The sequence below is a fragment of the Lagenorhynchus albirostris genome, chromosome 20, assembly GCF_949774975.1.
Source record: "Lagenorhynchus albirostris chromosome 20, mLagAlb1.1, whole genome shotgun sequence".
NCBI lineage: Eukaryota > Metazoa > Chordata > Mammalia > Artiodactyla > Delphinidae > Lagenorhynchus > Lagenorhynchus albirostris.
This window is the reverse complement of record NC_083114.1, coordinates 44231333-44257775: the sequence shown is the minus strand read 5'-3', so window position 1 is coordinate 44257775 and position 26443 is coordinate 44231333. Positions and strand designations below refer to the sequence as shown.

Here is a 26443-nt window from a genome sequence, read left to right as displayed (position 1 = left end):
ATCTTACTTGGTTTTATATTAAATTTTTATTTTATTTTTAAAATTTTTATTTATTTATTTTTTATTGAGGTATAGTTGTTTTACAATGTTGTGTTAGTTTCTGCTGTAAAATGAAGTGGAGTTCCCTGTGCTATACAACAGGTTCTCATGTATTAGATTTTTAAAAAATGTTTTGCTCTGTCCCCAGAACCTCTCCTTTCTTTCATTAGTTAATTTTCTGTTTTTAATTCAGTATCATACTGTTTTATTATTAACACTTTATATTGTCTTTTAATATCTAATAGCGCCTATCTCCCATCATTTTTTTCCCAATTCTTTCTTTGCTAAGAAGTCTTTACCCTTTTTTTAATTCTTTATTTTTTTCATGTGTATTTTACTACTGCTTTGAAATTTCACAAATATTTTGATCAGTGCGGACCTATATAAGTCTATGAATTAATTTAGCAAGTACTGACATGTTACTATCTTAAAGCCTTCTTAACCAGGAACAGTGCTGCCTTCTTTTTACTCCAGTGTTTAACTCAGTTTTCCCACTTTTTGAGTAACCTCCCATTGGATTACTTACCAAAATTTTTAATTTTTTTTATGATTGTAGGTGAGTTTTTTTGTGTGTCTGCATGAACTAGTAGTGGAACCTTTCTGCTCAGTTATATGATTTTACTCAAATAAAGTGCTTAGTAACCCAACTGCAGGCATAGAAGGTAGATATTAGGGGTTTGCTAGGCATGTGTCAAAAAGGGACAAGGGATAAGAACATTAAGAATACAGGCAAGATGTGGACCAGGAAATGTAAACTACATAGGAAAGTTAACACAGGAAGGGATTGGTAAATAAGAGGTTTTAGAGAGGTACTGGAAGTCCAGATGAAGTTGAATTGGGAGATATATGAGAATAACTTAGGAGAGGAAGACTGTGAATGAGGTGCAGAATTCTTTCGTTAATGAAGCAGAATGTCTTGAATTTAGTAACTGAGAGTTATAAGGAGAAGGTATGAATCTCAGGAGGAAGGAATTTCACAGAAGGACAAAGGGTAATGCTTGGAAAAAGTTGTGAGAAGCAAGGAGGAAACCAACCTTACTGTGGGATAGGAGGGAATTAGCATCCCTTTGGGAGTGCCGACAGGTCCTCAGGGGAGAACAGGAGTTCAGTGAGGAAAGTGAGGGAAGATCTGTTGAGCAGAAGTCTGAGGTCCAAATGAAAAGATTTAGAACAGTGAGAGGCTTAGAAAGAAGGTAATATAATAGATTGCCCTATTCTGCTCGATTATGTAAAAGCAAGGTTGATTGTGGATAATCTATTTATATATATTTTCATTGATACCTAGGCAAGCCCCCATTTTTGCTGACTTACACTTCTTTCTTTTTTTAAATTTGTTTATTAAAGGGTAGGCAGTTTCTAGTTTATTATAGTTAGGTTCCAAAAGATTGCAAATTAGTGGTTTCAAATTTAGATGAACAGGTTTTCCCATAGAATTGAGGCAGGTTTCCAAATTAATCCACATAAAGCTGTTTAATCCTCTTACTACCTGTGTCTGATACCGTGCTTAACACTTGGAAAGTTGCTCATTGTTAGTTTCTCTCAATATAGAACCTAACTACTCTGTTTGACTATATTTCTATGAGGGAAGATTTTAGAATTTAAGTGCAATGGGAGTAGATACTATCCCAGCTCAATAATAATAACAGTAATTCTACCATTTATTGATTTCTTACTGTGTAGTAGGACTCTGAGTACTTAATATTAATTCCTTATTTAGTCTTCAACAATCCTATAAAATAGACATTGCTATTACCATTTTAGAAATGAAGGAACTAAGACCATTGTTCACCAGGTTTCTACCTGTCTTAATGATTAATGGGCCAGATGTAGAAATTGCATTGAGTATAGTGATCTCCATAAATTGGGCTTAGTTGAAGAGAACTGAATCAGAGTAAAAGGTTCAGCATCTGGTTCTCTTCTCTGTCTTAACCATTATATTGAGAGCCCAAACTCACAGAAATATGTGACTGCAAATGGCAACATTTAAAAAAAATTACTTACACAGTTATGTTAAGGTCATCATTGAGGGAAGTTTTCCAAATACTTCTAAAGATATGGCATATTGTATCATTTTTAGGCCATTGCCTGTGGAAAATTTGATAAATGTTATCTTGTTGCTAAAAATTCAAGTCACTTTGTCATATGGGGGGACAGAAAGGATATCTGGCCCATTGGCCTACTCTTTTACTGTCATCATTAAATTCTTACTGGTGAAAAATATGATGCTTTTTTTGTTTTAATATTCTCTTTATTTATTTATATATTCAATTCATTCATTCACTCATTCGTTCATTTGCCATGCCGTGCAGCTTGCGGGATCTCAGTTCCCTGGCCAGGGATTGAACCCAGACCACGGCCATGAAAGCCTGGAATCCTGACCACTAGGCCACCAGGGAACTCCCAATGCTATTTTTTTTTAATCATCATAGTTTTCATTTTCGTTAGGTGTTAGTGAATTAAGACTCTCATCTTCCCAACGAACTTTTTAAATCCAAGACTCAACTGTTTCAATGCATTAACTTAGATGTTTCACACAAACATCACATACATCAAACTCAATTCATGCAAAACTGGATTCATAACGTTCCCACTGTAATCTGACACCAATATGTCTTAGAAAAGCTTCCTAACTGATCTTCCCATATTTACTCTTTCCTGCCGCTTCCCTTTCCCCCTCCCAAATCAACCCATTCTCTTTACTTTCCTTCTCAAAACGCTTTAGAGATCTATAATAGCTATAATAATTTATCCCTAAATCTTTACATAGCTTGCAAAGCCCTGCACAATCTGGCTGTCTGCTTTCTCCTTATGTATTGTCATTTCCCCCTCAAACACTAAGGAGCCTTTTAAAAGTTCCTCCAGCCCTCTTATCTGTGGTGTATTTACTCCAAGCATATTTTCAAAGTATTAAAAAATATTAACCCCCATCATATACAACAAGTATAAAACCAGTTAGTACTGAAGTTTAGGAGGTGAACAAATATAGAGAAAATAAAAATTAAGAATAGTATTAAAATACTGAAGTTTTATATGTAGGTGAAGTGTTCAACAACAGAAATGACTCTGAAGGGTGGAACAAATCATATATGTAAAGTACAGCGCCCAGGCATTTGGAAACAGCAAAAAAAGTGATAAAACGGAATTACTTGAGTTTGTGGCTCAGTGTCGTGTATATGTACCCCACATGAATGTCAGATGACTACTCAGGTATTGCAAATTTAGGAAGTCAATAATAATAATTTAATAATGGCACCTAGAGCTCTTACTATGTGTCAGGTGCTATCCAAAGTACGTATATATTAACTCATTTAATTCTAACAGCACTAAGTACTTAGAAGTAGGTATCACTATATCCTTATTTTACAGATGAAAAAACAGAGGGTCAGAGAAGTTAACTTGCCCTAATAAGTCACATAGCTAATAAGTGGTAGTGCGAAAATCCGAACTCAAGCGGTTTGGCTGTAGGGTCATTACTCTAATCCATGTGCTATACTGTCTGTAGGTGATGTGAGAACTTAAAAGATAATTAAGATGAAATGTGTAGGGACTTCCCTGGTGGTCCAGTGGTTAAGACTTTGCCTTCCAATGCAAGGGGTGTGGGTTCGATCCCTGGTGGGGGAGTTAAGATCCCACATTTTGGCCTTGCAGCCAAAAAAACAAAACATTTAAAAAAAACCCAAAAAAACCCACGGAAGTGATATTGTAACAAAATTCAATAAAGACTTTAAAAAATGGTCCACAGCAAAAAAAATCTTAAAAAAGATGAAATGTGTATCACAAATCATAGATGATTCCATAGGTTTTATGCCCTTTGAATACTTATAACATCAGAGTTTTTGAGAGGGTGGCAAGCAGAGTGCTCTAACCTCTAAGGAGTTCTCTGTGGTATTTGTAGAGTTTATCAAGGCTAGGTAGAGAACACTCACCTCAACAGACTTTTTTAAGTCTTACCAAAACTGGTACATTTTGGAAAAGGCTGCTCATTTAGATTATAAGCCAACATGAAGAAGAGGTGTCTGTCTGATTTAAAAGCACTGAGGGACTAATTCATCTTCCCATTTGATGGAAATGTATGTGAAGGATGCAGGCTTTAAGCTCCTCTTAATTATTTTGGGCTCATATTAAATGACCTAACCTATATTTGAAGCCTAACCTGTTTGTAAGAAGAGGACTTTCAGTATTGTTCTGTAACTTTCTGTTTGTTTTTTCACCTAACAATGCATCCTGGAAATCTTTGTCAGTTTTTTTTTTTGACAGCTGTAGAGTGTTTAATCACATGGATGTACCTTAATTTAACTCATACATGATTGATTTATTACTTTAAGAGTAACTTTGTGGAATCAGTGTTTACTTTATTCCTGTTTATAAAACACAGCCATCTCAGGACCACCCATGGGTTCTGCATCTGCAGATTCAACCAACTCCAGGTGCAGAACCTGCAGCTACAGAGGGCCAGTTGTATATTATGCACCATATAATTCCCAATCACATATTTTAATTAAGGCTGTTAATAAAGGATGGCAAATAAATGTCATGCAGACATCTATAACTATTTCCAGATCCTGGTATTTTGATCTTTGCACACTTACTGGCAAAGCCATGATCAACCTTAAAATTTTTCTGAGTTTAGTACTTGAGGCAGCCACTGTCAGTCAGTTGGCGTTACTGTTCCAGATGAAATCTATTTGTCAGTACTCTACCTTTTTTAGATTTATTATAGCCACTTACTGCTGGTTCACTAGCTATGTTTGGGGCTGTCAAGTTATTTCTGGGAAGCCTCAAAAACCACCCATGTCTCTCCATGTGTTTTACAACCCTTCAAGTTGTTCTGGATTTACTTCACTATCTTATAGTTTCATTAAGCTTAAGATTTGCTTAAACCTCCAATCTATAATCTCACTTAAACATATAGTTTTTAAGTCATCACACTTCAAAAAAGTAGTTGCAGTATGACACTAAAATCACACACACAATATTTGGTATCTTTATACCAAATATTGTGTGTGTGAAAGCACTGAGGGACTAATTCATCTTCCCATTTGATGGAAATGTCCCTGAAGGATGCAAGCTTAAGCTCCTCTTAATTATTTTGGGCTTTTATTAAATGACCTAACCTATATTTGAAGCCTAAACTGTTTGTAAGAAGAGGAGTTTCAGTATTAGGAAATTTTACTACAGTGAAAAATGGACCTAAACATAAGTGTTTGTAAACAAACATTTGATAAAGCATTTTTTTAGCTGAAAGTTGAACTAGTTTTTGGGAGCCATTGTTTATTGGTATAACTAGTTTTTAAAAGCTTACTTTTTTAGATGACAAGAAACTAGGCCTTTGCAAAATCTATAAGAAATCACACTTTCTAACTTATGTGAATTAGCACTTGTATTTCAATGAAATTAACAGTTTGTTCCCACTGCAGTAGAGCTCCTCATTCATTTTTTTGCTTCTGAATCACAGATACTACTATAGATCCTATTAACACATATATGCTAAAATTTCTTATCATTTACTACATGTCATTTATTGTACACTGTTTTTTATACTAGGGTTTCATGAAAAATAAAATGGACCAGAGAAGAAGGGTTCTGTTGGGTTTTGCTTGCACATACATGACATACAACAACAACAGCAAAAAAAAGAAGAAAGAAAGAAAAGAAAAGCAAAAGGAAAATCTTTATAACAGGAAAATTTCAAATTACTTTTTTATCCCACATCTTTGAGTTAACTTTTCAGGAAGATGTGGCAAGTTTATCTGTACTTTAAAACAGTGATTCTCAAACTTTAGCATGCATCAAAATCACCTGAAGGGTTTATTACAGCACAGATTACTGGTCTCCACTCCCAGAATTACTGATTTTAGGGGTCTGAGCTGATATGGGGCCCAAGAACTTCCATTTCTAACAAGCTCCAAAGTCATGCTGATGCTGGTATAGGGACCACACTTCAGGAACCACTGGCTTAGATGATCCCTCAGCGCCTTGATATTATTACATAACCCATTTTTAGAAGCACAGAACAGATTTTCCCCTCTTTCTTTCTATCCCCTTTATTGTTACCTTTCTAGACTCTCATCTGGGGACTTTCCTGGCCGTCCAGTGGTTAAGACTCCGCGCTTCTACTGCAGGGAGCATGGGTTCGATCCCTGGTCCATTGGGGAACTAAGACCCCACATGTCACGTGGCGTGGCCAAAAAGAAAAAAAACCTCTTATCTGGATTGGTTGTGAGGTTGTGAGGATAGAAGTGAGGTGATGGTCAGTTTGGAAGAGAGTAAGGGGAAAAGTGCCACATTTCATTAACTAAGGCATTTCCTAATGTAAAGAAAAGGCAAGCGGTTGATAAATAATTCTGCTCTTGCCATTAAAGAGCAGTTTAATTATTGTTACTGGACAGGTGTCAAGTCTGTCAATTGAGTGTTTAAATAGTGTGGATATTCACAATTTAGAAATTTTTTTCCTTTTTCTTAAATTATCTTGAATATACTCTAGTGTATATTTGGTGTTAGAAGTAAGTGGGTTGGTTTTTTGTGTTTGTTTGTGTTCCAATCTGGTCTTTTTTTAATATACAGATTGATAATTACGTTTATAACCCTGAGTTTCCCTCTCATGAAATTTGACTTCTGTCCTCTCAAAGAGTCTATTAGAAAAATACTACATAAAAACAAGATGCTTTTCTGGTAGTCTATTTAAGGGTAGTTGTGTGCATGTGTTTGCTTTTCTTAAAGATTTACAGAGAATACTACGATTGTCTTCATTGTATTATTTCCTTGGTTCCTTGGGGAACTAACTTTTCTATCAGAATATTATTTCCTTGGTTCCTTGGGGAACTAACTTTTCTGTCAGAAAAGTATTTCTCCTTAATTCAAATTTGAATTAATAAATTGTTTTTTGTATTAAATAACATGGCTGATTTTTTGTTGTTGTTGCTAAACTTGTTTACCTATTGGTAGGTGAAAATGATTACCATTCAACATCCTGAATAATAGGCAATTTTTCTTGTGTGTGTGTTCTTAGTACACTCAGAAGAAGCCTTGTTTTTACTGGCAACCTGTTATTACCGCTCAGGAAAGGCATATAAAGCATATAGACTCTTGAAAGGACACAGTTGTACTACACCGCAATGTAAATACCTGCTTGCAAAATGTTGTGTTGATCTCAGCAAGTAAGTTTCTAAATCTTTTCTATCTAATTTTGTTCTACTTACACTGTAGAATTCTGGATAAAATTCTTTTGATGGATTAAACTCTGACTGACTCCCTTTCTCCCCTCTTTTGATAGTAGAGGTTTGTCTATTTCAGTAACTTTTGAAATGTTTACACTGCTGCTTATGGCATTATTATTTTGTTATGGAGAGATTTCATTGTTATGGTATAAATAATAGAATTTAACTCTGGAGAAACCTAAGTTATAACTAATTCCAATCATTTTCTAAAATGATCCTAAGTGTTATTTCTTCTCCTTTGCTTTCATTGCTAGACCAGTTGGAATAAGCCTGAAAACCTAACTTACCAGTTCATCTGAGATTAATGCTCCCTTATGTCTAGATAGGTGTGTAATTATTTGCCTTTCAAGATCATTCTGTTTGGGAACCATTACTCCTTTGAAGCAAGGAGGCAGATTCAGGAGAACATTTCTTTTGCACAGTACAGTTTAACCAAGTCAGCTGTCCATATTCTGAATCTGGAGGCAGCTAGAGATTTAGCTAGTTGTATTCTGTCAAACTGTTTTCTGTGCTGTGAGAAATGGAATAATGGTAAAGGTGACTAAACAGATAATTGTAAAAGCCTTTGTATTTAGTCTGTAGATTTACAGTGAAAGAATACAAATAAGCCTCATAAAGTCTCCATAGTCTGCTAAATGTTTTATTTGTCCAGTGTCTAATTGATGACTTTTAAATTAAAGCTAGCTAAAATATATACAAAATTTCTGAGACATTTGTTATTGAATTATTTCTACTCCAAAGATTCTAATGTTAAATTCTTTAAAATCTACTTATTTAATTTACCAGTTTCTTAAGCCAGTTCTTATATTAGACATTCTTATCCCATTTATAAATATTTATAGTTTTTAAAAAGTCCCACTGATAGTAACAGAACTTTAGATATCAAGTTTTATGTTTAGGATATACTATGTAAGCTTACTTGAGAGTTTTCCACATGATGATTTGGAAAAAACTTTAAAACACAAACCATTACAAACTCTGATATGCTAAAAATACATAGTGAAATCAGGCAAATTTCTTTTCCCTTTGGGGAACATTTGTAATTTTCTATATCAAGAAAACATAATTGATAAATAGAGATAAAGTGCTATTCAGGTTTTATTTGTAAACCTAAAAATAACTGAGGCCATTAAGTATGCAGTTTTTAATTAATATGTTAGTCTTGTTTAACCTGCTTTCAAATTCATACTTCAAGGAATTATAGAACTAAGAAGGACCTCCACATCTGTTAATGAAGAACCATTCATATTTTCCCCCCAGTATAATGGTCTTCCGTTTCTTTTGACGTGAGTAATGTGTATGTTGCTCAGACTAGATTTGTACGTACAGAGAATAAAGGTAACTGTTTCTGTTTTTAAAAGTAAGACTGAAATTTTAAGATTTACTTTGTCTCCATAGTAAGAGGTACATTAGTAATGAAGAATGTCTTTACACACACTGCTTTTTATATTGACTTTTTTTTTTTAATGTGTAAATTTGTGTTTTAAAGGCTTGCAGAAGGGGAACAGATCTTATCTGGTGGAGTGTTTAATAAGCAGAAAAGCCATGATGATATTGTTACTGAGTTTGGTGATTCAGCTTGCTTTACTCTTTCATTGTTGGGACATGTATATTGGTAAGTAAGAATGATTCAAATTACCAGAAATTTGTTTCCAGTACTAGAATGCTTTGTGGTTTTAAAAAAACTTATGTTGATCTGTGTTTATCAAATAGCATTTGGTTGAGTAGTACACAGTCTTGTAGTTCCGTGATCTTGTTAAACCTGTAAAACAGTAGAGATTTTGATCCTGTCTATGACTGTCCACTTTGCTTTAATGATAAATAGCTACAGCAGCACTACCTAACAATTGAGTGCGCATGTGGGTTTTTTTTTACCTTGGGTGAGGAGAATATCTTCATGTGACCTACTGAGGAAAAAGAAGCGAAGAGTGAAGTTTTTTCTATGATATTAAATATCACCACTGCTCCTTAGAAAGAGGCATGAAGTCATGTTTCAGTAATAAAGAATAGCAGTTCCCATCTGGTATGTCATAATGAATTTGACAAATTTCCTATGATGGTAGCTGAAATGATAGTGATTTTACAAATAATCTTAAAATTTATTTATGTTTATTTTAAATTAAGTCTCTTAAAAGCAAGTGAGAATGAATTCAGAGTTATCACTATGGTAATATTGTTCTCACTGATTTTTATTCTGAAATACTCTGAGTTGGGGAGTAATTAGGTAACAGGAATTGTTCAACTGCCCATGGGAGGGTATTTCATGTGTAAATGTCATCTGTTGCATGTGGGAGAAATAATTGAGGATTGCTTATCTAAAGAATTAGGTTAGCATCTGTTCTAAGGTAAATTGAGGCTAGTTTGAATAGCAGTTTTTTTAAAAACCTTGAAAATACCTTTTTGAACAGAATAAATTATTTGGCTGAAATTTGGGGCTCATTTTCAGATGGCACCACTCTTTTGAGAACAGGAGTAAGTAAATATATAATACCAATATCTTCATTTATCTTAATAGAAGGACTTGGAGTAATGGATTTAGTTCATGCAACTATGATTCTTGTCATTTGTTCGAAACACTTTGAGATCCATCCCCTATTATGGCTAGACACCATACTTGGCACTAGGAATGTAAAGATAAATAACTCACTGTCCTCCTCTCCATCCCCAAAGGTTTATAATAAAGTGTAGGAGGAAAGAAGTAGTAAACAAAAGTTTATAAATTTTTATCATCACAATTTAAGTGCTATGATAAAATTTGAGCAGTATTCTGTTCAAATGAGGGAATAATCAGTTCTACCCAGTTAAGAAGAGAGGTAAGATGGTAACTAGGAAAGACTTGATAGAAGAGTCGTTTTTGTTTCTTTTAACTTCTCAATAATAAGAAAATTAGAAAATGGGCAAAATCTTGAACGGACACTTCACCAGAGAGGGTATGTGAATGGTAAATAAGCACATGAAAAGATGTACCAAATCATTAGCCATTAAGGAAAAGCAACTACCATTAGAAGCTATTACATGCCTATTAAAATGGCTAAAATTAAAAGTATTGACAATATCAAGTGCTAATGGGGATGCAGAGCAATGGGATTTCTCATACATTGCTGGTGAGAATGTAAAATGGTACTTGTACATGAATGTTCATAGCAGATTTATTTGTAAAAGCCCAAAAATAGAATCAACTCAAATTCAGTGGGTGAATGAATAAAAAAACTGCATCCATACAATGAACTACTACTCAGCAATAAAGAGGAACAAACGATTGATAAACATAATAACTTGGATTTCAAGGGCATTATGACAAGTGAAAAAAGCCAATTTCAAAATTTTACATACACTATGATATCATTTATATAACATTATTTAATAAAACAAAGTAAGGGAAGGTGTTAAATCACAAAAATGCTATATATATTACTAATTATTTTAAAACAAGATCACTTGTTTAAAAGTTTTTGAAGGTGCAGTTTTATCAAGTCCTAAACATGAAGAAGGAAGGTTTTTCCCCTTCCTCAGAGAAATAAGGATGGGTTATTTATATTCATCATAAAGTTTAAAAGATTAAGTATCCAATGGGGCACAACCCTGCTTCAAAAACTGGCGCTTCATTTCAGTCATCATACACCTGTCTTGTGACCAAAGTTGCACCCCATAATCTAGAAACCCATGTGTTATTGTTTTGAAGCTACAGCTTGTTAGGTTATCTTTTATCTCCAGTATTTTGATGTAGACAATCATTGGTCTTTTTGTCTACAATACCACATGAAATGTGCATCTTTAGGACACAGCTGATACTAAGTTTGGTTCTTAGATTAACCTATTTCTTCCCAGTGCCATTTAAATAGTTTTTTTAACCCCAATTCTTTGGGAAACTTCTTTCGGAGTTTTAGTTTTTAAAAAAATCCATCTAAAGTTGGGGCACTCCAGGCAGCTTAATTTTATTAAATCTTTCCCCCTTTTTATCTCTCTATTGAACAGAGATCTGTCTCCCAGATTTGGTTATTGTAAGTCCACATCTGGCTTCTTCACCAGTTAACTTTTATGTTATTGGGTTGGCCAAAAAGTTTGTTCAGGTTTTTCCGTAACATCCCAAACGAACTTTTTGGCCAACCCAATATTTATACATACCAGTATCTATCCATGTGTGTGCATGTCTGTGTATATCTAATCTCTTCTTAGCAGACATTTTGTTTTACATTTATTTTATGGTCTATTAATCAGATCATGGCTTATTATAAAAATCAGCCTTGCCAACTTATCAAAGGTTTAAGAAAATTTACCTTTTGCTAATGTAAAAAGAGAATATAATTTACATAATACTGGAGAAGAGGATTTTCATCACAAATGATCACCTCTTACATTTTCATAATATTTTTTCTTGAATAGATTATTTTATCTTTGCTTCATCAGTTCGTCCACCACTTTTCTGGCCATTTAAGTAATTCATATATTCTCCTCAATGCAACTTTAAAAATTATTAGTAAAAGTATTTTATGATATATTGTACAAGCAAAGCAAGGGGGCGAGGCTATTGTAAACAGGAAAGAGGTAATATAAAAATGAGAAATCTAATTTCCTGTCCTCAGAAAGCTTATAATCAATTGCAAGAGAGCACACATGAAAGATAAATAAATTGGGGACTCCCCTGGTGGTCCGTTTGTTAAGACTTCGCTGTCCAGTGCAGGGAGTGCAGGTTCAATCCCTGGTCGGGGAGCTGAGATCTCACATTCCTCCTGGCCAAAAAGCCAAAACAAAAACAGGAGCAGTATTGTAACAAATTCAATAAGGACTTTAAAAATGGTCCACATCAAAAAAAAAAATCTTTAAAAAAAAAAGGTAAAGAAATAGACAAACCATAATTAGTTATATAAGCAATGATGGGGCTATATAACATGAGTTAGTTTAGGTCAAACATTGAGATTTCACTGTACTTTTCTTTTCATGGCCTTATGTTAAAAGTTCCTGAGCATTGATTTGACACTTTCCACTCCTAATTATCACTTTCAAAAAATACTCTTTTTATGTCTTTGCTTTGTTTCCTATTTTTAAGTTACCCCTCTATCCATGGTAAATGATTATATTATTCTTGTTACAACTATTTTTCCTTTAAGAAATTTCATCTAAGCAATCCTAGATATAGACTGATAAAACTTACATTTTCTGAAAGCCTGCCTCCTGCTCCTGCTTCCTTCTTTGTCTATGTGTTTATTGGGTCAAATTAGGCAAATGTGGGAAGCTAGATAGTCTTCAACTAGTGGTATTTTCTTGTCTTTATTACATCATTTATTCTAGTTTCTATTCACTTGCAAAATTTGAAAGTAAGGCACACCAATATATAGTTACTCAAGGGGGTCTTCTTTTCAGTTCTCTGAGATACACTGACAGCACATAAACAGATTATGTTTTAACTGATAGTTTCATTTGAAGGTTGTTTTGAAAATCTTGGTTAGATGCCATCTGGTCCTTTATAAAACCTTAGGGTTTTGGAAAAATTGCTGTATCTTAATTTTTTTCCATTAGATAATGAAGAATTTCAACCTTAGACCAGGTGAATAGTATTTTTTAACCCAAAGCTCCAACAAGTCTCACTAACCCTCAATCCCATCTTCCCCCATTTAAAAGCTAGGGAGGGGCTTCCCTGGTGACGCAGTGCTTAAGAATCTGCCTGCCAATGCAGGGGACACAGGTTCGAGCCCTGGTCCGGGAAGATCCCACATTCCGCAGAGCAACTAAGCCCGTGCGCCACAACTACTGAGCCTGCGCCCCAGAGCCTGTGAGCCACAACTACTGAGCCCACGTGCCACAACTATTGAAGCTTGAATGCCTAGAGCCCGTGCTCCACAACAAGAGAAGCCACCGCAAGGAGAAGCCCGTGCACCACAACAAAGAGTAGCCCCACTCGCTGCAACTAGAGGAAGCCCGTGCACAGCAATGAAGACTCAGCGCAGCCAAAAATAAAATAAAATAAATTAATTAATTAATTTAAAATAAAATTAAATTAAAGCTAGGGAGGCAACGATGCTGTTCTGATAATTTCCAGATTGTTTCAAGTATATAGGGTCCCAAGAATGTTGTTTATATTCTAAATGTGAGCCTTTATATACCCAATTTAGAAAGAAACGTGAATTTTCCTTTAAGTTAAGAGCTACCACCTCTACTTTGTTAAAAAATCTGATCATTTAAATGTGCTATTATTTGAAGCATTTAATTCACTTTCAAAATTACCACTGGGATTTATATTTAAAATCAACAATAAGACTGAAATATTTGGGTGTTTTCCATATTTCCTCAGTAATTCTAATATCCAACAGGAAATTAAAAGCAATATAGTATTTAAGAAGGCTATGATAGCTTGTTTATTTTGTTAACATTCCTTTCAATTCATGTTCTGTTTGCTTTTACCTGACTTTTGACTTGAACTGCCCTAAATAATAGAGGTTGGAGGATGGTAAGAAGGAGAAATTGATAATTTAAGAAAGAATCTAGCAGAGTACTCTCAGAACTTATATAAGATTTACCTAATTTTCTATATCAATAGTTTCTTTGTAATAGATGTTTTAGATTTTATAGCTTGTCTAATCTATTTGTTTGTCTTTACAGCAAGACAGATCGGCTTGCCAAAGGATCAGAATGTTACCAAAAGAGCCTTAGTTTAAATCCTTTCCTCTGGTCCCCCTTTGAATCATTATGTGAAATAGGTAAGCTTGTAGAGGTGGCTACGGGAGGGTTCTTCCATTTCTTCTTCTTCTTTTTTTTCCCCTGCTTAATTTTTGGAGAGTGATACAAATTATCCACAAGAAAAGTATTTTTCAAAGCTAAGGGCTTTTAAAATTGAGAACAAGAAATAAGGTAGAATCATATGTTTTAGGAATAATGTGTCCATTCTTGTGTCCTCTAGAATGAGTTGTATTGTGAGTATAACACTAGCCAAAACAGCATTCTGGGTAAGAAAAGAAATTAAAAGAATGCCCAGAGCAGAAACTGTTCTATAAATAAGACCTGGATAATATGGGGGGAGAGTGTCTCAGTATATATGTTCCAGGATGCATAAAGGATCATTTTAAAACATTGTTGTGTCTTTACATGGAAGTGCTCAAAACTTTAGTATGATTTCTACAGCGTTTCACCTCTTCACCCTCACTCCTTACCTTGAGCAAAATGAGATCTATTTGCTTTCTGCTTTAAAACAAACACAGAAATCTGCATTCTCCTGTGATTTATTATATTTAAAGTCAGTGTCATTGTGGTTTAGTTTATTTCCTGAATTTACAGCTTTATCTTAGGGGTAAACTTTTACGATAAATTGATGGATGGGCTTTTGGGAGATAAATCTGATTCACTGAAACAGAAGAACTTTAAAACTTTGGATAAGGCCTTATTTCCACTGATTTATGCATGCTTGAAAAAAAAATTTAACCTTCGTTTCCTCAGAGGCAAACTTTTTTTTTTCCCCTTCACAGGTGAAAAGCCAGATCCTGACCAAACATTTAAATTAACATCTTTACAGAACTTTAGCAGCTGTCTGCCCAACTCTTGCACAACACTAGTATCTAATCATAGTTTATCTCACAGACAGCCTGAGACAGTTCTTACAGAAACACCCCAGGACACAATTGTAAGTGTATTATACACTAGTGTTCAAAATATTGTGAAAATGAAAATCAATTATCTGAACTAAATAATGTATCATAAATGACATGGTAGAAATTTTCTGTTTCAGGAATTAAACAGATTGAATTTAGAATCTTCCAATTCAAAGTACTCATTGAATACAGATTCTTCAGTGTCTTATATTGATTCAGCTGTAATTTCACCAGATACTGTCCCTCTTGGAACAGGAACTTCCATATTATCTAAACAAGTTCAAAATAAACCAAAAACTGGTCGAAGTTTATTAGGAGGACCAGCTGCTCTTAGCCCATTAACCCCAAGGTAAGACAAATAAAAGATACTTTAAAATGTGCTGTAATATTAAACGATCATATAGTAATTCCTATATTAGTAATATAAATTAATATGAACAGCAACTTCTAAATCATTATGGAAATAGAGGTATTTAATAAGTCAATAATGAACCTATTCCATTTTCAGAAAATGAAGTAATAGAAATACAGTACCTGTGATAAAAATTCCGTCTTAAATATTGGAGAAAATTTTAAAACATGCATTATTCAGCTGGTGTATGCATTAAAAAATATTGTGTTTATGGCTGTGCATCAGTGAACCTCTTAAAATGTTGGATTGCTTATGATAATAATCAGAGTGACAGCAGTGGTTATTGTTAAAGTACTGTATTCCAAAATGGGAAGGAAGAATTGACACCTATTGATATGAAATATTTTGTCAAATTATCAGAAATATATGTATATATAAATATAGGAACCCAGCCCAGAGGAAGCATATCCAAAAGAATCAAAATAAAAAATTATATGTTAGGGGCTTCCCTGGAGGCGCAGTGGTTGAGAGAGAGTCCGCCTGCCGATGCAGGGGACACGGGTTTGTGCCCCGGTCTGGGAAGATCCCACGTGCCGCGGAGCGGCTGGGCCCGTGAGCCATGGCCGCTGAGCCTGCGCGTCCGGAGCCTGTGCTCCGCAGCGGGAGAGGCCACAACAGTAAGAGGCCCGCGTACCGCAAAAAAAAAAAAAAATTGTATGTTAAAACAGACTATGAGTTGGGTCCCAGTTCCAGGGAGCTACTAAAATAGTATGACCATGAGATTACAAAACTCACTGAATCCACAGATGTGTTCATTGGCTTCTGGAGACATTTTCTCTGTAATAGGGTCTAAATCCCATAAATTCCAAGAATTTGAAGTAATTTGATAATTTGGATCTTAGCTTTTACAAATCCACTCTTCTTTATTTCTGATAAATCTCCTGAGTCAGTAGTTGCTGCTCAATGTAGTTTATTGTTTGATTTTTTTTTTTAATTTTAGTTATGGTGGGTGGAATAGTCTACATTCACAGCTTATTTTTAATCTGCCCCTCAGATCCTAAATGCCCCCAAGACTGATTTGCCATTCTCTTCCTTTTAGACCTTCTAATTTAAGTATACTGCTGCTTTATATATGCCTTGATGACTTTTTGACACCTTGATTTCAACCTCTTCTCAGTTTTGGGATTTTGCCATTAGAAACCCCAAGTCCTGGAGATGGATCCTATTTACAAAACTACACTAATACATCTTCTGTAATTGACGTGCCATCAACCGGAGCCCCTTCAAAAAAGGTATTTTCCGTGTAAAATACAGTTTTGGTATTGATGAAGGAAATTCATTTAAAATTCCAATCTGTTAAAGGCAATTTCAGAATCTAACTTTCTTTAATTGCTGTTGCCTTAGAAGAGTTTATCTAAATGTAAAAGAAAGTTGTCATTATCACAGCCTCCAGTCATAGTAGGAGACACAAAGCTGGTTGCTCTATTGGCCATGTAAGTTTGTAACTCACAAGTATAGTTTAATTCAGCATATAGCTAAATAAACATTCAGATTTTTAATTTCCTTTTTTTAAAAAACAAAATTAAGATTGTTTCTATCACTTCGAAGGTAAATAATGGAAATTATACCTGCCATAGTTTTTGCTTATCCGCACCACTATGTTTGTTTTTTAATTTTACTAATTAACATGATAAAGCCAGCTATTTCTGATAATAAAATTTTTATAGTGGATCCTCATACAGATGGAGTAAATATGTAATAAATGTATAGTAAAATGAAAAATATTTCACAGTATCCTTATAGTAAATACTGCAACAAGACTGAGTTGCAACTGCGACTCTTTTTATAATATTCTTTTATTAAAGTCTGTGGCAGTAGAAGCCAAAGTGCTGTTTATTTAAAACATATCCGTGGTGCAGGGTATCTTATGTAAGAATTAAATTAGTTATATGTAAAATACTTATTGCCGTGCTTAATAGATGTTTAAGAAATGGAAGCTAAATGAGTCAAACTGGTATGTGAATGACTGATATAGCCCTTTTACCCTCCTAGAGAGACATGTTGCTTCTTGTTTTGTTTTTACTCTTACTCCTGAACTTCCTTAGAGTCAGCAAAATTTTTTTCTATGATAGCTTCTTAATGAGTGATAATAGGAACTCCAAGAGTGGTAAACAGGGACTATAAAGTAGTTAATATGTGGATTATTTTAAATAGGATTTTTTAAAAGTTGGCAACTACCTGCTGTTGTATTATTATGGGAGTGAAATATAAGTGTGGAAATTAGTTTTTTACAGTTATGAGAAGGCATAGCAAGATGGTGGTTAGCATGCCAGGTGAAGTAGGCCAAAACCATGTGAGTCAGAGTAATTAAGGACAAGTTAGGCAATGAACAGTTACATGATTTCATTGCCCAGTCTCAACCTCTTCCTGTCTCAACCTCTTCTGCCTCTGTTCTATTACAAGACATTCCTGGAAAAGGTATACTTCTAGGTCTGCCTGCAGTATCAACTAAAAATATCAAACCAAGTAGTGAGTTTAGTAGATAGTACTTTGCTAAATAAGGACCAGAGTTGACTAAGTTTTGTCCCTTGTGTGAATGTAGAGGTGCTAATCTGGGGAAGGAAGAGGAAGAAGTGTTATAAAAGTTTTATTGAAGGGAGTGGTAGATTAGGTGAAAATATTCAGTGGATAGTTAGTTATAGAGGAAAGACTCTGGCCAAGTGATAGAAATAATAATTGAAGGGTTAGAATGGCCAGGCTCTCCTGGGGAAAGAGAGAGTAGCTAAAGATCTTAATTTGGTAGTAAAAAAATTTTTTAGTATCCACTGACACAGTAGCCAGAGATCACTTTATAAAGAAGTTAAGTGAGGACTTCCCTCATGGTCCAGTGGTTAAGACTCTGTGCTTCCACTGCAAGGGGACATGGCTTCATCCTTGGTCGGGGGAACTAAGATCCCTCATGTGTGGCGCAGCCAAAAAAGAAAAAAAAAGGTTAAGTGATTAAAATAAATAGAAATAAGGTAGTAAATCAGAGAAAAGAGAAGGGGCAAGCAGAGACCAGTTAATAGAAGATTGAACACACCAGAAAGAAATGCTAATTCTAAGAGCAATATTCTTAGAATTTGGAAAATAATCAGATGATTTTTTTTTAATTTACTCCTCTGAATTACTCTAGAACTGTTTTTACTAAGTGCCAAAGAAGGGATATAAAATCTTGCTGTATTATTATTTTTTTATGTATACTAAGTTAGATCATAAATCTTGAGAATAGTAGCTGTCTTAAAGTTCTTCAGCATTTAGCCCAACTGGGAAAGATAGATAAATAAATGGCTTCTAGGAATTTTGAGCCTTTCCCTGGAAACTAAAGTTGAAAGATGAAAGGATAGTGTAAGGGTAAAAATACTGAGGTTAATATGAAGAAATAGGCTGATGTTCATTCTAATATAACATTAAATTAACCTAAAATGACATAAATAATGACATTAATAGTTTGTGTTTTCAGATGACAGACAGTATATAATATGAAATCTTGTATTAGGAAAATGTAGATGGGCACATCATGATGTCTTTTATCATTTACAGTGCAATTTATAATTCACAAACCTTAGACTTTTTGTGTTTTACAGTCTGTTGCCAGAATCGGCCAAACTGGAACAAAGTCTGTCTTCTCACAGAGTGGAAACAGTCGAGAGGTAACTCCAATTCTTGTTGCACAAACACAAAGTTCTGGCCCACAAACAAGGTATTTATTATGGTGTCATTATTTGATACTGTTCATTATTTGATATTGTTTCTTATTGTGAAACATGATTTTAATCCTTCAGTTTAGGCAGGTTTTGACTGTCCCAAGAATTCTAGAATGACTATTTTAAATTTTGAATATGTTAAATTTGAAATTTCTAACTTACTGAAAAACGAGTTTAATTTTTAGTTGAGTATTATTATGCAAATAAAGACAAGAGTTAGCTAAAATACCTTTTTACTCTAATTGCCTCATGAATTTGTTTGAACTAGATATTCTGAGCAGTCCTCCAAAATAATTTTCTTCTTTTTTTATATGACCTTCTCCACTGGTCAAGTACAGATAGATTATTCTCCCCTTCCCCTATTATGCATTTCTATAAACGGATCATAATACTAATCTTCCAATAAATCTTCAAATAATGAATCCATTTCCACACAGAAGTGGTGTTAAGTAGGATCTCTCTTGTTCAAGGACTCAAAAATAAATTATAGCTAATATTTTAAGAGAAAGCTCCAACTTTGTCTCCTAAAATAATGAACATGTACCATAAGTCTTAAAACAGACGTACGTGCGCATACACCTTGACTATATAAAAGGCCTCAATATTTCTAAAATGCCAGGATGGTACGTCTCATCATGAGAGCCAGCTCTCAGGCAGGTGACAGTGATTGCCTCAGGCTCAGTTATGAGAAGGAGCCTGAGGCCTCCTGCAGAGCAGCATTAATCAGGCCAAGTATATGCTAGTCTTGAAGAATACATAAACATAATTTACTGAATTATACATTTCACTTTAAACAAATATACTAACTAATATGCATCAACTATAATGATTTTGTGTTCTTTGTATTATTAATTCCATTTTATCTTCTCTTTTTTTAAGTTAAGGTATTGTTGATATACACCACTTTATCTTCTTTATTGCTTGTTTTAGTTTCCTACAGCTACTGTAACAAAGTACCACAAACTGGGTGGCTTAAAACAACAGAAATTTATTCACTTACAGTTCTAGAAGCTATAATCCAAAATCAAGGTATAGACAGGGCCATGCTTCTTCTGAAGCCACTAGGAGAGGATCCTTATCTTTCTAGCTTCTCGTAGCCCCAGGCATTCCTTATTTTGTGGTAGTACAACTCAGTATTTGCCTCTGTCTCCACATAGCCATCTTCTCTGTGTGCCTCTATATTCAGATTTCCTTTTTCTTATTAGGACATCAGTCATGTTGATTTAGGGCCCACCCTGATGACCTCATCTTAACTTGATTACATCTAAAAAGACCATATTTCCAAAAAAGATCACATTAACAGTACCAGGGGTTAGGGCTTCAACATATCCTTTTGGAGATACAATTCAATCCATAACATTGCCTTATTAACACTTACTCTTTATTTTGTCTTTTTAGAGGTCGTTTTAGGGTTTATATTACACATTTTAACTTATCACAGTCTACCTTCACGTAATACTTTACCATGTCACATACAGTATAAAACCTTATAACGGTATATTTTCATGCTCCTCTCTCAGTCTGTATGCTATTGCTGTCATATATTTTACTTCAGAGTGATTGTTGTAGTTTCTGCCTTAAATAGTTATCTTTAACAGAGACTTTTTTTTAATAAGAAAAAGAAGTCTGTTTTATAGATACCCACATATTTACTGTTTCTGGCGCTCTGTTTCTTTCTGTAGATCCAAATTTCAATTTGGTACTTTTTTTTTCTTCATCTTGAAGGACTTCTTTTAACACTTCTTGTAGTCTAGGTCTGTTGGTAATGAATTTTTTTTCAGCCTTTGTATGCAGAAGAAAGTTTTAAGTTCACCTTTGTTTTTATTTCTGAAAGATATTTTCACTGGGTATTGAATTCTTTTTTTAAATATTTATTTATTTTGGCTGCACTATGTCTTAGTTGCAGCATGCAGAATCTTCGTTGAGGCATGCGGAATCTTTAGTTGTGGCATGTGGACTTATTAGTTGCAGCATGTGGGCTTCTTAGTTTCAGCATGTGGACCCTTAGTTGTGGCATGAATGCAAGATCTAACAGTTCCCCGACCAGGGATCAAACCCGGGCCCCATGTATTGGGAGCACGGAGTCTTACCCATTGGACCACCAGGGAAGTCCTGGGTATGGAATTCTAGTTGACAGTTTTTTTTTTCTTTAAAGATGTTGCGTTCCTGTCTACTGGCTTGCATTGCTTCTGACAAGAAGCCTGTTGCCATCCTCATTTTTGTTTCTCTATGTATGTAATCTGTCTCTTTTCTCTGACTCTTAAGATATTTTCTTTATCACTGATAATTAAGCCATTTGATTATGATGTGCTGTAGTGTGTTTTCTCCTTTCTTGGCCTTCAAATTCATTGAGCTCCTTGGATCTGGAAGTTGATAGTTTTCATCAAATTTAGCTAATTTGGGGCCATTATTTCTTCAAATACTTTTTCTGTCCATGTCCTTCTCTCTCATTCTGGGACTTTAAGTACATGTATATTAGACTGTTTAAAGTTGTCCCACAGTTCACTAATACTCTGTTCTTTTTTGTTTCCAGTCTTTTTCTTCTCTTTCATTTTGGATAGGGTTTACTACTGTGTCATCAAGCTAACGAATCTTTTCTTCTGCAGTGTCTAATCTGCTGTTAATCCCATTCAGTGTGTGTGTGTGTGTGTGTGTGTGTGTGTGTGTGTGTGTGTGTGTGTGTGTGTGTGTGTGTGTGTGTGTGTATTTTATCTTAGGCATTCTGTTTTTCATCTCTAGAAGTTTGATTTGGTTCTCTCCTTAACATGCCTGTGCTTTCTTCTACCTTTTTTAACATACGGAACTACATTTTATAGTAGCTCTTCTAATGATCTTAACTACTAAGTCTTACTGTGTCTGTTTTTTATTGATTGGTTTTTCTCTTCAGTATAGGTTATATTTTTCTGCTTCTTTCCATGCCAGGGTTTTTTTGTATGCCGGTTATTGGAAATTTTACGTGGTTGAATGCTGGACTTTTTGTATCCTTTTAAGTATTTTTCAAGTTTTGTTCTGGGATGCACTTAAATTTTTTTTTTAATATCTTTATTGGAGTATAATTGCTTTACATTGTTGTGTTAGTCGCTGCTGTATAACAAAGTGAATCAGCTATACGTATACACATAACCCCATATCCCCTCCCTCTTGTGTCTCCCTCCCACCCTCCCTGTCCCACCCCTCTAGGTGGTCACAAAGCACTGAGCTTATCTTCTTGTGCTATGCAGCTGCTTCTCACTAGCTATCTGTTTTACATTTGGTAGTGTATATATGTCAATGCCACTCTCTCACTTCGTCCCAGCTTACCCTTCCCCCTCCCCATGTCCTCAAGTCCATTCTCTACATCTGCGTCTTTATTCCTGTCCTGCCCCTAGGTTCTTCAGAACCATTTTTTTTTTTAGATTCCATATATATGTGTTAGCATACGGTATTTGTTTTTCTCTTTCTGACTTACTTTACTCTGTACGACAGATTCTAGGTCCATCCACCTCACTACAAATAACTCAATTTTGTTTCTTTTTGTGGCTGAGTAATATTCCATTGTATATATGTGCCACATCTTCTTTGTCCATTCATCTGTCATTGGACACTTAGGTTGCTTCCATGTCCTGACTCCTGTAAATAGTGCTGCAATGAACATTGTGGTACATGACTTTTTTTGAATTATGGTTTTCTCAGGGTATATGCCCAGTAGTGGGATTGCTGTGTCATATGGTAGTTCTATTTTTAGTTTTTTAAGGAACCTCCATTCTGTTCTCCATAGTGGCTGTATCAATTCACATTCCCACCAACAGTGCAAGAGGGTTCCCTTTTCTCCACACCTTCTCCAGCATTTATTGTTTGTAGATTTTTTGATGATGGCCATTCTGACCAGTGTGAGGTGATACCTCATTGTAGTTTTGATTTGCATTTTTCTAATGATTAGTGATGTTGAGCATCCTTTCATGTGTTTGTTGGCAATGTGTGTATCTTCTTTGGAGAAATGTCTATTTAGGTCTTCTGCCCATTTTTGGATTGGGTTGTTTGTTTTTTTGATATTGAGCTGCATGAGCTGCTTGTATATTTTGGAGATTAATTGGTCAGTTGCTTCGTTTGCAAATATTTTCTCCCATTCTGAGGGCTGTCTTTTCGTCTTGTTTATGGTTTCCTTTGCTGTGCTTTTAAGTTTCATTAGGTCCCATTTGTTTATTTTTGTTTTTATTTCCATTTCTCTAGGAGGTGGGTCAAAAAGGATCTTGCTGTGATTTATGTCATAGCGTGTTCTGCCTATGTTTTCCTCTAAGAGTTTTATAGTGTTTGGCCTTACATTTAGGTCTTTAATCCATTTTGAGTTTATTTTTGTGTGTGGTGTTAGGGAGTGTTCTAATTTCATTCTTTTACATGTAGCTGTCCAGTTTTCCCAGCACCACTTATTGAAGAGGCTGTCTTTTCTCCATTGTATATTCTTGCCTCCTTTATCAAAGATAAGGTGACCATATGTGGGATGCACTTAAATTACTTGTTAACAGCTTGATCCTTTCAGGTTTTGCTTTTTAATTTGTTCGGTGGGACAAGAGCAGCCTTTAGTCTGGATTAATTTTGCCCCACTTTAAATACTCTACTCAATGTTCTGTTTAGTATGAGGTTTTTTCACTCTGGCTATTGAATATATGAGCCATTCCCAGACCAAGGTGAGCTCCAAGAATTGTTCTGCCTGCTCCTTTTCAGTAGTTCTTTCACCACATTCTGGTAGTTTCCTCACTGCAATACTGTAAAGCAATTCTGATGCTAACTACCCAGACTTAGCATAGATTTTGCAGGCTATGGTCACAGTCCCAACAAGACTGTCATCAAGTCTTACTGACTTGCCAGTTACAAGCTCAGGGGTTCCCCAGGCCACTCACACTTCTAGCCAACTGGCTACAAATTTGAGGATTCATGCTAGCCCCTCAGGTTTGATAATTTGCTAGAACAACTTACAGAATCTAGGAGAGTGCTATACTTAAAATTACAGTTTTATTATAAAAGATACAGAGCAGGACCAGACAAATGAGACCCATAAGTTAAGATCTGGGAGAGTACTGAATACAAGAGCCTCTGTCTCCATGTGGAATCGAGATGTCACCCTCTCGGCATATCTGTGTGTTCATCAACCAGGAAACTCAACCAAGATTTGATGTTCAGAGTTTTTAATGGGTTTTATTACATAGGCATGATATATTGTGTCATTGATCCCTTGAATGAACTTAGTCTCCAGCCACCTTCCCCTTCCTGGAGGAGGTCAGGCTAATATCACCTAGCTCAAAGTCCAGTCCTCTAATCACATGGTTAATCTTTCCAATATGGCCAGCCCCCCATCCTGAAACTATCTAGGACCCCACCATGAGTCACTTCATTAGCATAAACTTAGGCATGGTCCCAGACACCCACAATGAGTAACAAAGATATCACTTGGGAAATTCTGAAGATTTAAAAGCTCCCTATCAACAACTTGGGACAAGACTAGGCAAATTATCGTACAACACTCAAACACCTGCACTGGTCAGTTTTCAACTGAAGACTCTAAGGAAACCTCTTACAGATCTTTGGAGCTCCCCTCTTTGTAGCGCTCTCCTTTCTGGTGCTGCAACCTGCAGATTCTAACTGCCTTGGCTTCCCTGAATTCTCAACATTTTCTTCTCAACACATGGAGTCCACTGAGCTCTAGTTGTGTTCCCCTTCCCTGCCCTGCATCCTCAGAACTTTCCTCAGGCATGTGCTACCTGCTGTCCAGTGTCTGAAAAACATTGTTTCATATATTTTGTTCAGTATTATAGTTGATTAAGATGGGAGAATAAATCTGGAATAAATAATTCCATATTACTCTATCATAATTGGTAGAAGTCTGTTCTTTTATTTAGTACTCTTAGCTAAATCACCCAAGAAAGTTTGTGGGTCATCGTTTTCTCCACATGTTAACCTCTAAAAATCATTTCTATAATCTTTCCAAGGCATTTTCCTATAATTACTAGGATATTTCATATTTTATTGCAAAGCCATAAGATGATGCTATTTACAAAAACTTTTTTAAATGGTATTTCATATAATTGGCACATAGTCAAATTAAGTAGTAAGTGGTAGAACCTGATTTTAAACTTCAACAGTCTGATTCTGGAGCACATGCCTTTCAGTGTCAAACTCCTAGTTAAACAGATGCAGTATCCTGTTTCACTTTTCTGGTGCCTGTCAGACTTTGAGTTTTTTATTTTGTCAGATGGCCCTTTGGAGCTAACAGAACCCTAATGAAAATTATAATACAGGGATGTCTTCTTTAACGTCCTAGCCCCAGAACTCTCTTATTATTTTTACTTCTACCCCCACAAGATGTATGTTACCCTCATGTAGCCTTTTGCCTGTTTAAAGCAAGCTCAGCATCTTTCTCAGGCTTGTCCTCCCTATAAACTGCTCCATACTATGAAGTTATTCCCTCCTACTTCTCAGGCAAAAGTCTTTTCTATAGTTACGTAATCTTATTGACAAAATATAGCTTACATGTATAGTATAAATGACACATAGTTGTTACTGCCAAGTAAAGGATAATGGTACTTTTAAAAATGAATAGGTTTCTGGAAAAGGCAAAACTATGGAAACAGTAAAAAGGTAAGTAGTTGCCAAGGAAGGAGGAGGGATGAGTAGGCAGAGCACAGAGGATTTTTAGGGCAGTGAAAACATTCTGTATGATAATATAATGATGGATGCATGTCATAATACATTTTTCCAAACCCATAGAATATACAAAACCAAGAGTGACCTCTAAGGTAAACTGTGGGCTTTGGATGATTATCAATGAGTGACAATGTGATAGTCACTGTAGATTCATCAACTGTAACATTGTTCCACTTTGGTGGGGGATGCTGATAACGGGGGAGGCTGTGCATGTGTGGGAGCAGGGAGTATATAGAAATTCTCTGCACCTTCCCCTCAGTTTTGCTGTGAACCTTAAACTGTGCTAAAAAAAATAGTATTAATAAAAAAATTATCATTAAAAAGTAAATTGGTCAACCCAAATGACCTCACTTGCTGAAATCTCTACATTGAGATTGTATCTTTGAAAGCCTGTGCATTCTTTTATTCACTGGTCAGCTTCTCTTTTATTTTCAGAAGCTTCTTTGACCCAGACTCAGGTAATTAGTAGGATTTCCCATAAGCTGTATAAACTGTAAATAGTTTAGTCCATAGACTTACTGTCAATTAGATAATTTGAGGTTTAAATCTGCTTGCTTTCTAACAATGGAATTCTTTTTTTTGTAATTGAACTATAGTTGATTTACAAAATTGTATTAGTTTCAGGTGTACAGCAAAATGATTTGTTTTACATACATACATATATATATATATACATACACATATATTCTTTTTCAGATTCTTTTCCATTGTAGGTTATTATAAGATACTGAATATAGTTCCCTGTGCTATACAGTAAATCCTTGTTTATCTATTTTATGTATAGTGTGTGTATCAAGAATAGAATTCTTATATCTTAAGATTTGCCTTTAA

General features: G+C 35.1%; 1 protein-coding gene across 5 annotated transcripts in view; it reads left to right on the top strand.

Annotated features, from left to right (window-relative positions):
* CDC27 (cell division cycle 27) overlaps positions 1-26443 on the top strand; it is a 56797-nt gene that overhangs the window by 13233 nt on the left and 17121 nt on the right. For 3 of the 5 annotated variants that reach the window (XR_009537552.1, XM_060134224.1, XM_060134222.1), the window contains exons 3-9: positions 7049-7196; positions 8746-8871; positions 13854-13951; positions 14714-14868; positions 14974-15185; positions 16366-16480; positions 18815-18930. Coding sequence is in view for 4 of the 5 variants with exons in the window: in XM_060134224.1 (XP_059990207.1) it covers positions 7049-7196; positions 8746-8871; positions 13854-13951; positions 14714-14868; positions 14974-15185; positions 16366-16480; positions 18815-18930 (970 nt within the window). In the remaining variant the exon portion in view is untranslated. The remainder of the gene's footprint in view (positions 1-7048; positions 7197-8745; positions 8872-13853; positions 13952-14713; positions 14869-14973; positions 15186-16365; positions 16481-18814; positions 18931-26443) is intronic. The other 2 variants (XM_060134226.1, XM_060134225.1) reach the window with 2 other exon arrangements.